The following is a 13,362-nucleotide window of genomic DNA, read 5'->3' on the forward strand; positions in this document are numbered from 1 at the left end:
CGAGGCACTTCAAAAATAAGCTAGTTGTGAGACTCTTCAGCAACACCTCATTGAGAGGCTCTCTGACTTACCTGACCAGATCAATGACATCTAAACACACTGGCAGGAGTTCAAGACCATTATTCAAAGGCACGTGCTGAATTGATTGGATAGTCCACTCACTGCCATAAGGATTGTTTTGATGAGAACAACAAGGAAATCACAGCACTTATTCGCTAGAAGAGAAGCGCATTTTGCACTTGGCAAAATGAACCCTCTAATCAGCAAATACTAGAGATTTATCATTGTCTTAAAGCTGTAGTTCAAAGGAAGCTGCACGACATCAAGAATCAGTGGTGACAATCAAAGGCCATGGAGATCCAGAGTTTCGCTGATCAACATGACATGAGAAGCTTTTTTCAAGCAACAAGAGCCATCTACGTTCAAATGGCACAATCCCTCTGCAATCCCAGGCAACTCCACCCTTCTTAAGGGCAATGGCCTTCAAGCAATGTTAGAAGGAACATTTTGAGACTCTACTGAACCGTGAATCTGAAGTCTCAGGTGCCACCATTAAGTGCATTCCTCAGCATCCAGTAATAGAACCTCTTGCCACGCCCTATCTTCTGAGGAAATCTGGCAAGCCATCACGCACACACTGAGGTTGACTTGCAATCCATCCTAGATCTCTTATCAGGAGCCTATCATAGTTTGGGACTGTCCCTCAAGAATGGGAAGACTGAAGTGCTCCACCATCCTGCCTCCGCATTAGTTGCCCCCCTTCTCCCACAAATTGTCACCGGTGGTGAACCCCTGGAAAGTTGAGCGTTTCCTTACCTTGGTAGCCACCTTTCTCAGACAGCCAATCTCAATGTGGAGATTGAACATAGCATCCATTGTGCCAGTGTGTCCTTTGGAAAGTTGCTCCGTTGTGTCTTTACTGACAGAGATCTGCAAATGGAAACTAAGATCCTGGTCTACAATACAGTAGTCATCCCTTCTCGTCTTTATCAGTGCAAGACATGAATGACGTACTGAAGCCTTCTTAAGCATCTGGAGTGGTACCAACAGAGCTGCCTTTGGAAGATTCTCCATGTCAGATGGGAAGACCATCGCATCAATGCCAGCATTCTCTCTGCAGCTAACATCACCATGTTGAGGTGAAATTATGAATAGGGTTCCACGTCTGTCACGGAGGTCATGGAAGTCATGGATTCTGTAACTTTCTGTGACTTCTGCAGCTGCCAGTGTGGCGGACCCTAAGGCTGCCCAGGGCCAGGTGGTCAGGTGGCCCCAGGGACAGCCACACTGGCCACTGCTCAGGTGGCCCCAGGCAGTTGGCCCCAGGGACCGCCTGAGCAGCAACTGGTGCAGCTGGCCCTGGGGACTGCCTGAGCAGTGGTCCCGGGGGCAGCCCAGCAGCACCAGCAGGTGAGCAACACCTGGCAGTAGTCGCAGGGGCGGGTCAGTGGCTCCGGGGGCAGGTGCTACTTGATGGCCCCTGGCAGCTGGTGCCGCTCCCTCCCCCCGAACAGCAGCCCCCCCCCAGCTAAGATTTAGTTAGTGGTATTTATAGTACAAGTCACACACAGGTCACAGGCCATGAATTTTTGTTTATTGCCCATGACTTGTCCATGATGTTTACTAAAAATATCCATGACTAAATCAAACCCTTAATTATGAAACATCAACTTAACTGGGCTGGTCATTGCGTGTGGATGGCTGAAACTCATCTTCTGAAGTAAGTCCTCTTTTCTCAACTTAGTGGTGGTAAGAGGATCCATGCAGGACAGAGGAAAAGCTACAAGGACACCCTGAAAGTATATTTTAAAGAAGGGAGGCATTGCATGAATTGGGAAGAGCTGGCTGGCAATAGACTGCAATGTTGTCACATCATACATCCAGCCTCAGCCCATTCTGAAGAGAATCGCCTTCCTCAAGAGGCTGAGAAACAGCAGAGGAGGAAGGAAAGGTACAGCATCCTGGCCAGAAATTGTGCTCTTTCCAAGCAACCACCTGTTACATGTAAAGTACAAATTGGACTCCTTGGCCATCTTAAGTCTCATCAATGACTTTTCCCCTGGCAGACATCATCCTCGTATCAAGGGATAGCTGATGACGGCCTAACCCCATCATGGGGAGGAATGGATGCTATCTTTAACATTTTTCCATACACTGTCTAACCCATCTAGATAATGATTGTGAACAGGTAATGTGACCTTTATGGTTGTAACATGAAATAAAGAGATTGGGAGACTTACAAAATTGCTTAGCCCTATTAAGATAGTAAGCTAAAGCAGGGGTTCTCAACCTTTTTCTTTCTGAGGCCCCCTCAACATGCTATAAAAACTCCACGGCCTACCTGTGGCACAATTGGTTTTCTGCATATAAAAGCCAGGGCCGGCATTAGGGGCTAGCAAGCAGGGCAATTGCCTGGGCCTCACGGCAAATGGGCCTCCGTGAAGCTAAACTACTCAGGCTTTGGCTTCAACCCCGGCCAGTTGGGCTCAAGGCCTCAGGCTTCAGCCCCATGCGGTGGGGCTTCAGTTTTCTGACCTTGGCCCCAGCAAGGCTAATGCTGGCCCGGCTTGGCAGACCCCCTGAAACCTGCTCATGGGCCCCCCAGGGACTCCAGACTCCTGGTTGAGAACCCACTGAGCTAAAGCACTCTTAGTGTCTAAAAGTATACATCTTTGACTCTTATTTAAGCATGAAGTCTAGGGAAGTGTGACACAGATACCCATTGGTGCCAACTGGCAAAGGGCTCACTATACTTTAAGAGCAACTCCTGCCTCAGACCTGACAAACTCACTACACCAAATACACTGCTTTCATGGTAAGGGCAACAGGTGAGGTTTCTACCAAATACTTGCAACTTATTGATACTCCTAATCATTGTAAAATGTGCATACAGGTAATATTTAAGGAATAATGTATCTATTTATTGAAAATTAAGCCCCTATGGCCTTGGAGTGAAAGTGAGTCACCAAGCACTAATATGTCTCTGTGATGGCCCATTCAAGTGGGAGGGAGCTGTAACCCCTCCTTGGCTAGCTGATTAGGTAATATATTACTCAATTGTCTATTTTTGCACCAACCCAATTCTTGTGTCATCTGAGATCTCTATCAGAGATATTTTTATGATTTCTTCCAGGTCACCGATATAAGTGTTAAACAGTGTATGGCAAAGAACAGACTCTTTCAGGACCCCTGGAACTACACCACCTACTCAAAGATGATTCCTCATTTACAATAGAATTTTTCCCCAACTACAGAACAGAAATATTTATTGAATACTCCTACCTTTTTGCATTATTATTGATAATTCTACCATTTCCATCTAATAATGGACCAATACCATTCTTGGGATTCTTTTTGTTCCTAATTATTAAAAAACCTCCTCTGTCTTTAACTCTACTGGCCATACATTTTTCCTTGTGTCCCACTGAGTCTCTTTTTACAGGCTTGCCTCCAGAATGTTTGGGGAAGTGGAAGAGAGAGGACTGGAGGAAAGCCTGAGCAGTCTAAGGATACAAGTATACTGCAATCTGAGGTGTGACTGCAGTATGGATAGACATCATAGAATCATAGAATATCAGGGTTGGAAGGGACCCCAGAAGGTCATCTAGTCCAACCCCCTGCTCGAAGCAGGACCAATTCCCAGTTAAATCATCCCAGCCAGGGCTTTGTCAAGCCTGACCTTAAAAACCTCTAAGGAAGGAGATTCTACCACCTCCCTAGGTAACGCATTCCAGTGTTTCACCACCCTCCTAGTGAAAAAGTTTTTCCTAATATCCAATCTAAACCTCCCCCACTGCAACTTGAGACCATTACTCCTCGTTCTGTCATCTGCTACCATTGAGAACAGTCTAGAGCCATCCTCTTTGGAACCCCCTTTCAGGTAGTTGAAAGCAGCTATCAAATCCCCCCTCATTCTTCTCTTCTGCAGACTAAACAATCCCAGCTCTCTCAGCCTCTCCTCATAAGTCATGTGTTCCAGACCCCTAATCATTTTTGTTGCCCTTCGCTGGACTCTCTCCAATTTATCCACATCCTTCTTGTAGTGTGGGGCCCCAAACTGGACACAGTACTCCAGATGAGGCCTCACCAATGTCGAATAGAGGGGAACGATCACGTCCCTCGATCTGCTCGCTATGCCCCTACTTATACATCCCAAAATGCCATTGGCCTTCTTGGCAACAAGGGCACACTGCTGACTCATATCCAGCTTCTCATCCACTGTCACCCCTAGGTCCTTTTCCGCAGAACTGCTGCCTAGCCATTCGGCCCCTAGTCTGTAGCGGTGCATTGGGTTCTTCCGTCCTAAGTGCAGGACCCTGCACTTATCCTTATTGAACCTCATCAGATTTCTTTTGGCCCAATCCTCCAATTTGTCTAGGTCCTTCTGTATCCTATCCCTCCCCTCCAGCGTATCTACCACTCCTCCCAGTTTAGTATCATCCGCAAATTTGCTGAGAGTGCAATCTACACCATCCTCCAGATCATTTATGAAGATATTGAACAAAACCGGCCCCAGGACCGACCCCTGGGGCACTCCACTTGATACCGGCTGCCAACTAGACATGGAGCCATTGATCACTACCCGTTGAGCCCGACAATCTAGCAAGCTTTCTACCCACCTTATAGTGCATTCATCCAGCCCATACTTCCTTAACTTGCTGACAAGAATACTGTGGGAGACCGTGTCAAAAGCTTTGCTAAAGTCAAGAAACAATACATCCACTGCTTTCCCTTCATCCACAGAACCAGTAATCTCATCATAAAAGGCGATTAGATTAGTCAGGCATGACCGTCCCTTGGTGAATCCATGCTGGCTGTTCCTGATCACTTTCCTCTCATGCAAGTGCTTCAGGATTGATTCTTTGAGGACCTGCTCCATGATTTTTCCAGGGACTGAGGTGAGGCTGACTGGCCTGTAGTTCCCAGGATCCTCCTTCTTCCCTTTTTTAAAGATTGGCACTACATTAGCCTTTTTCCAGTCATCCGGGACTTCCCCCGTTCGGCACGAGTTTTCAAAGATAATGGCCAATGGCTCTGCAATCACAGCCGCCAATTCCTTCAGCACTCTCGGATGCAACTCGTCCGGCCCCATGGACTTGTGCACGTCCAGCTTTTCTAAATAGTCCCTAACCACCTCTATCTCCACAGAGGGCTGGCCATCTCTTCCCCATTTTGTGATGCCCAGCGCAGCAGTCTGGGAGCTGACCTTGTTAGTGAAGACAGAGGCAAAAAAAGCATTGAGTACATTAGCTTTTTCCACATCCTCTGTCACTAGGTTGCCTCCCTCATTCAGTAAGGGGCCCACACTTTCCTTGGCTTTCTTCTTGTTGCCAACATACCTGAAGAAACCCTTCTTGTTACTCTTGACATCTCTTGCTAGCTGCAGGTCCAGGTGCGATTTGGCCCTCCTGATATCATTCCTACATGCCCGAGCAATATTTTTATACTCTTCCCTGGTTATATGTCCAACCTTCCACTTCTTGTAAGCTTCTTTTTTATGTTTAAGATCCGCTAGGATTTCACCATTAAGCCAAGCTGGTCGCCTGCCATATTTACTATTCTTTCGACACATCGGGATGGTTTGTCCCTGTAACCTCAACAGGGATTCCTTGAAATACAGCCAGCTCTCCTGGACTCCTTTCCCCTTCATGTTAGTCCCCCAGGGGATCCTGGCCATCCGTTCCCTGAGGGAGTCGAAGTCTGCTTTCCTGAAGTCCAGGGTCCGTATCCTGCTGCTTACCTTTCTTCCCTGCGTCAGGATCCTGAACTCAACCAACTCATGGTCACTGCCTCCCAGATTCCCAACCACTTTTGCTTCCCCCACTAATTCTGCCTGGTTTGTGAGCAGCAGGTCAAGAAAAGCGCCCCCCCTAGTTGGCTCCTCTAGCACTTGCGCCAGGAAATTGTCCCCTACGCTTTCCAAAAACTTCCTGGATTGTCTATGCACTGCTGTATTGCTCTCCCAGCAGATATCAGGAAAATTAAAGTCACCCATGAGAATCAGGGCATGCGATCTAGTAGCTTCCGTGAGCTGCCGGAAGAAAGCCTCATCCCCCTGGTCCAGTGGTCTATAGCAGACTCCCACCACTACATACCTATGGCAGCTAAAAATAATAGTGTAGATGGGGCAGCATGGGCTTCAAGGTGGACTAGCCACATGATATACACCCAGGGTCTCCAGTGTGCCTGTGCCACTGCATCTACACTGATACTTTTAGTCATGGTAGTGTGGGCAAAGCCAGAGTAGGTTTATCCATGCTGCTCTCACACCTTGGATTGCAGCGCAGACATACCCTCAGGGGCACTGCTATAAGAAGGTTCCACCATTTACACTGCACCAGTTAGGATGTCCCATGAGTGGGAATATGCGAAGGATACTTGAATAAGAATTTCAGCTCTTGTTGCCAAGTGAAAACCTGTACAGTTTTATTACAGATGAGGACACTGAACAATACAAAGGGTCAAATTGTGTCTTCAGTTATAATTAAGGCTGCAATTTAGACACGGAGGTCACAAAGTCACAGAATCTGTGACTTCCAAAGACCTTTGTGACTTCAGCCAGCGCCGGATGAGAGCTGCAGGGTCCCCTGCTGCCTGTGGAGGCAGGGAGCTGTGGGGTGCCCCTGCTGCTCCCGGATGCTGCGGGCAGCAGGGGGAACCCCCACCGCTCTCTACCGCCTTGGGTGGCAGGGGGAACCCCCACTGTTCCCTACCGTCCCAGGTGGCAGGGGGGACCCTCGCTGCTTCCAGCTGCCACGGACAGCAGGAGGGACCCCCGGAGCTCCCGGTGGCCAAGGGCATCCCAACCACCGTGGGATGCAGTGGGGGATTCCTGCAGCTCAGAGCTGCCAGCAGAGGGGGAATAAGGAGCTCCGAGCCCCTACAGGTGGTGGGGGCCCCTGGAGCTCCCAGCCCACCCCCAGCTGCCCAGGCTCCCCATTTTGTCACGGATATTTTTAGTAAAAGTCAGGGACAGGTCACGGGCTTCCATGAATTCTTTATTACTGTCTATGACCTGTCCCTGACTTTTACTAAAAATATCCGTGACAAAATCTTAGCCTTAGTTATAATGGTAAAAACAAAGCCAATAGATTTGCACCAATGTAAATGAGGGAAGACTCTGACCCTTCATGTCTGACAATCAGGCCCTGGAAAAATATGTAAACGTATGCACTGAGCATGGCAAAATTTTCCTAGTCACTGTTTTTGCAAAAAATGAAAACTCACTTCACATCAATTATAGCTTGGTTAAATTTTCCTTTAATGAAAAGCAGGTTTCTATAGTAAAACAGCTTTTGTAAAATTCGCCATAAGCCAAGCCAAAAATTGTATATCACCATGGAAGTGGGAAAAATAATTGTATTCATTTTTGCAATGTAGAAATAATTTTATTTTATACCATCCTGACAACTGGTTTTTCTACTGCTCCCTGCTCTTGCACTTCAGCATGCAGGTCTCACTTTATATCAAATTGGTGTTTTAACAATGTTCTGACATACATTCTATGGGCCTGATTCTTTTCTCAGTTATACTAGTTTTATACCAGTATAACCCTATTGGCTTCAATAAAATTATTCCTGAACTGCACTCATGTAACAAGTGCAAAAATCAGGTCCAGACCTACATTACCATTTAAATCTCTGCTGAATTTGGCTCTGCAATTTCCATGTTGTCTGAATCTGGTATCAAATGCACAATAAATGAAAAAGTGTTTAACTACAGTTTAAAAAAAAGGTAAGTTCTATTATTACGTTACCTCACTGTCATCACAAATGTCTTCATGGCTAAAGTAGCTTTTTGCAACATGCAGGAGAGCTTCTTCAGGCCAGTTGTCATACCAGTCAACGGTAGAGCAATTAACAATGGCAGGATATGTCCGACAAAGGTGACGGAAGTTAAGTTCTGCAGGACTTGTCGCCAAAACAATATGAAGCTTGCTACGTACTCTCTGTAATAAAGATTTAATTTTGGCAGGGGGAATTACAGTTAAATATCTCTTTTTCCCAAACCTGTTTGCTGGCTGGAATTATTTAATTTAAAAAATTATGTTAAGATTACTACTTTTTACTAATGTAATGCTTTGTTTTTTAAGTTACAACAATACTGTACGAATACATGATCAACAATGTAAAAATGTACCTAATCATTTTTAAGTCACGCATTTAAGACTATAAAAATGACAGTACAAAATATTAAAATACCTAAAAGAAAAGGCAGACAGCTCAAATACTTAGCGAATTTGCTATCTCATAATATCCTTGATCTTGCAGTCCCTACCCATCCTTAATTCTTAGAGTAAATGGGAGTTACACAGTCATATGGACTTTAGAATCAGACCCCAGTTGTAATGGAAATTTGTTGACATACTGTGACACCCAGTACTTCATCTTCACCACGTTAATATGGTTATGATATATTTTGTACGAAGTGTGCCTTGTGATGTATCATTTGGAAACTCATAATCTGCTGAACACCACTGTCCTGTTAAGATGTGTGTAACAACACTGTGTGTAAAGCTGTGAGATTTTAATGTATGATTATTACTGGAATATGCTGTTATTCTAGGTAACACCCACAAACCAATTTCTCAGAGACAAAGACACATTGGCATGCCAGCAAAGTGCTAAAGCACCATTACCTACTTAATTGGCTATTCACCAGCAGGGCGGGAAGGTATAGACAAAGAATTTACATTTCCTCCCAGAAACTTTTCAAATCTCACATACATGGGAGACTGTTTGTCTGTACTCCAGTGGTACAAATCCTCAAAGAGGGGAGTGGGATATAAGAATGGGAGACAGTGACCTCCACTTCACCACTTCCCCTCCATCTCTATTGACGGCAACTACATTGCTTGAAAGACAAAAGAAGCATCATTGAACTGGGGGACTGGTCCTGGCCTGGAGGTTTTCAAGCCAGCACAGACTGCTGTAAGCTTTTGGTGACAAAAACTTCTTTTTGCTTTTAAACCTATTACCCTTGATAAAGTTTAGGTATTAGCTTGTGTGTTTATCTTTTTATTTCTTTTGAACTAATTCTGATTTTTAAGCCTTATCACTTGTAATCACTTAAAAAACATCTTTCGCTAGTTAATAAACTTGTTTTGGCTGAAGTGCTTGAGAATCTCTACTTAGGTCAACAAGTCTGGTACATAAACATTACCCAGTGTTGGAATGTTGCACTATCTTTGATCTTATACTGTCCAGAGGGCTATTGAACAGTATAAAACACACATTTCTGGTGCATAAGGCTGGGACTGGGAATATGTGGGTGTCGCCCTTTATGTAATTCATGAATGGCTGGGCATAGCATTCATGTATTCAGCTGGGAGTGACTTTACATGCTGGTGGCTGTGAGTAAGCAGAGCCAGGAGGGGTTGCTGTTCACCAGCAAAGCAGTGTAAAAAGCATTTCAGGTTGGACAGCTAAGGGGACACAGCAGTCCATCAGTGCAGTCTGTACCCTGTGGAATGTCACACATTCCATCTCTTTAGTCTTCTTTTTATGAAGAAGAAAAAACATTTCAGCAAATCAAATACTAAGTAAGCATCCTAGATGGTTGAATGTAAAAACAAAGGGTGAAATATGATGCAAAATATAAATTTTAAAATTCAAAACTACCACTATTAAAAAAATTATATGTAATAATATAAACGTGGCAAAATTTTCAAAACTTTGATGTGACTAAGTTGCATTTTCAAAAGTGATTTAAGTGCCTCAGTAACTTTTGAGTTAGGTAGGCATTTTTGAAATGGCCTTAGATACAGCTACCTACTCCTGCTCACACTGATGACAATGGCAAAACTATTGTTCAACTAAAACAGGGTCTAGCCCTTGGACATTTTGATAAAAAAGTTTCAAATTCTCTAAAATTAATGTATTTGAAATAGTACCTGCATGAAGAATGAAAGAATAGCTTCTCTGCTGTTAGAGTAGTTAGCCTTTTCGGCAACAGCTGTAAGCTTCACGACAATACCTTCCAACTCTTCCTTATCAAATAAATCAAGCTCTTCTCCAGAATTCAGAATGCAGCTCAAATGTTCTAAAAAAGAATCCTAGGGTAAAGAACCACGATTAGTAATCCCTGAAAAACTTGTTACTTATTTTCTTTTAAAACTAATATATTATAACATAAAGCATTTTTTAGGGCTGAAGGCTTATCACAGTGGTAAAAATACAGCTCACTTCATCGGATGCATTCAGTGGAAATTTCATCCGATGAAGTGAGCTGAAGCTCACGAAAGCTTGTGCTCAAATAAATTTGTTAGTCTCTAAGGTGCCACAAGTACTCCTTTTCTTTTTGCGGATACAGACTAACACGGCTGCTACTCTGAAACCTAAAAATATCACAGATACTGTGATTTTTCTGTTTATCTGTCACTTTTCTTTGTGTCTGTGATTTTAATAAAGATGAGTTTCCCAAACAGTGGATCGCAAACCAGTAGGTTGCAGGGAGGTTCTAAATGAGTCACTGGCTCGGTGTGCAGAAGAGGCCAGGGAGGGGGAGGAGTTGGAGAGTGAATATGACCCACAGTATTCCATATCCTGGGCCCAGCTCCACACTCCAGGTAATGTGACCTGGCATAAAGGGTTGCAGCGCTGCCAGGCCAAATTTCTTTGAGTGGCATTAAAACCTGTCAGGGTCACAGGACTACTCACTCAGATTTGGCTCAGCCGCATTTCTGTCATGACAGAGGGATGGCCAGGCCAAACCTGACTGGCGCTGTAACTGTGTGTGCCAGGTTGCAATGCTTGGACTGGGGAGCCAGGCCCAGTCCTATGGGACAGGAGTCACCACAGTGGGATGTGTATAGGACAGACTCCAGCTTTTCCGAACCCACCCTAGGGTCTCCCCTCTGCCCTGGGCTGGGATTAAGTTTGCAGTGCTGGGGCAGAGGAAGCTGCAGCGGGTGGTCGGTGCCCCTTCTGCAGGGCAAGAAGGAGGGGGCAGTAGTGGAGGGATTTATGTAAACTATATTTAAAGAGGTATAGCTAACTTTTCATATCTGTGACTTTACACACCATTGCCCCCTAAACACACGACTTTTACTAAATTTACCAAGACTGCTCTGTGGTTTTTGATAAAAAATGAAGTGACAAATTTCTAGCCCTAAGAATTACTGTATTTGGATTACAATTAGGATGGATGGACCAGTTTAGAAAAAGAGGAATTAACCCAAATCTTTCCAATGAAACCTGAAACTTCTCTAAGTGAAAAAACTGATTAACTTTACATTATCTATTAATTTTCATATGCTTTCTCATCCTGCTTTTTTGGCTAAAACTGGAAAAAGAAATCCCACAAAAGAGGCCATTTTCTTATTGTCTCTGATCCCATTAACAAAAATGCTGAAATTTTATATGAAGATCTATTCTTGTCAGGTTTCCAGTTCAGTTGTCCGAGCAAAGAGATTTGCTCTGCACAGGCACCAGAACAAAGTATTGAAAAATTCCCAACTACTGATAGCACCAAATATTAGGTTTTTGTCTTCATTAAGCACATATATATAACATACACAAATACAAAAAATATAGACAATGATGCATGTAGGTACATCATGAAATCCATGGCCACGAGTGCCTTTTGTAGCATAAAGTCAAATACCTCGTTCTTTCAACTATGGATGAACTGTGAATATATCTTGGTAACTAATCAACTTATTGAAATGTATGATCGCTTTTAAATGTTTCATTTCCTTCTTTCTGTTCAAATTGGTGCCTATTTTTTCACATCAGTGTGAAATAAGACGTTTCTCAGTATTTAGCAATACTGCACTACTGAAGTCAATGGGAGTTTTGCTATTGACTTTAAAAGGAAGCAGGACCAAACTTTTAAAGAGCCCAATTTTCAGCCCATGGTCTCCATTTGTTTGTACAAAACGTATTTGTACCCGCACAATGGTACAACTCTAAAACAAGCATGCATGCAAGTACTCTAACTTTAGCAAAAACATCATGGAAGAAAGCATTTACCTGAACTATATCTGAATCAGTGATGAGCAAAACAGTGTTCTGGCCCTCCAGCCCTGTTTGTCTATAGACTCTTTTCAGGTCCTCTCTGAAATCTGTGTAGTTGTAATTGTGGGTAACAGACAATCTAAAGAGGCTACAGTTTGATAAGTAACAGGCTAGGGTTGCACAGGTTATTTTCCCATTTCCATCCAGGCCAACCTGCAGAAAGATATCATTTATTTATTTATTTATTTATTTATATATACACACACAAACACACACACATATGCAGATGGTTTGAGAATCCCTTCACTATACAATAGATTGAGAGGAAAACATATAAAATGAAATAACTGTACAAATACAGATATTAGAGAGACAAGGAAGATGAGGTAATATCTTTTATTGGTGAGAAAAGTTGGTCCAATAAAAGATATTACTGCATCTGCCGGGTCTCTCTCCTGGAACAATTATGGCTACAACAACACTGCATACAACTACACAGACAACTATCAAGTCAGCGGACAGTTGCTGCAGCAGTTCTGCCACTTGTGTATGTAGCTTTGGAAGGTAGCATGCAGATGTTTCCACTTTTTCTGTGCACCAGTTTACTGGCTTCAGTTAGAGTACTGAGATGACATAAATGCTATGCAGCAGGACTTGACAAATATTTAAACATCTTTATACAATTCCATTCACTTGAGGCAATTTTTATTCATTATTAATAACATTTACCCCTTGTAAAGGGATTTCAACACTCTTCAGAACAGAAGATAAATATTGTTAACTTCATTTTACAGATAGAAACACTGAGGCACAGAAAGGTTAAGCTGTCTGTCCATGGTCATAAAATGAGTCACTGGTATAGCCAAAAATAGAACCTAGATCTTTTAACTTCCAGGTTCTTGCCATTGATACTAAACCATCTTGCCTTCTAAATTATCATCAGATATTGTAGTACAGAGTAGGCAAGTGTATTTAGAACTAGATTCATAAAAGGACTTAGGTGCCTAACTGCCACTTCAGGTCCCTAAATCACAGAATCAAACCACTGGTTATCTGCCCCTGAACCCTGTAGGTACCTAAAAATCACTCTATGCCTATTTTTTTGCAGTAAGAGTTCCCTAAACAGCAATGTCTCTGCTTCTGAACATGTGCACTGAAGGTTCATGCCAGGTATCTGTATGCCTATGACAATTTACATCGTCCATACTGGCCCTTATGTCTGTCATTATTTGGAGAGGTTGACTACATCATGAGAGTGGAGTTATGGCCCTGAGCTCCAAAATGTCAACAGGAAGGATGGACTTCTGAATAGCCCAGCTGCCCTGGATAGTATGATCTTGCAGATGAGCTCCCCATTCTAGAAGGTATTTGTCCAAAACTACTGTGACAGTGGAGGGAGTAGGGA

At 43.5% G+C, this 13,362-nt stretch overlaps 1 protein-coding gene across 1 annotated transcript in view; it reads right to left on the minus strand.

Moving 5' to 3' along the window:
- DNAH14 (dynein axonemal heavy chain 14) overlaps nt 1-13,362 on the minus strand; it is a 485,531-nt gene that overhangs the window by 108,516 nt on the left and 363,653 nt on the right. The window contains exons 56-58 of the mRNA XM_048843312.2: nt 11,973-12,170; nt 9,893-10,054; nt 7,757-7,948 (exon numbers count right to left, since the gene is read on the minus strand). Coding sequence (XP_048699269.2) covers nt 7,757-7,948; nt 9,893-10,054; nt 11,973-12,170 — 552 coding nt within the window. The remainder of the gene's footprint in view (nt 1-7,756; nt 7,949-9,892; nt 10,055-11,972; nt 12,171-13,362) is intronic.

This window comes from Caretta caretta, chromosome 3, assembly GCF_965140235.1.
Source record: "Caretta caretta isolate rCarCar2 chromosome 3, rCarCar1.hap1, whole genome shotgun sequence".
NCBI classification, from domain to species: domain Eukaryota; kingdom Metazoa; phylum Chordata; order Testudines; family Cheloniidae; genus Caretta; species Caretta caretta.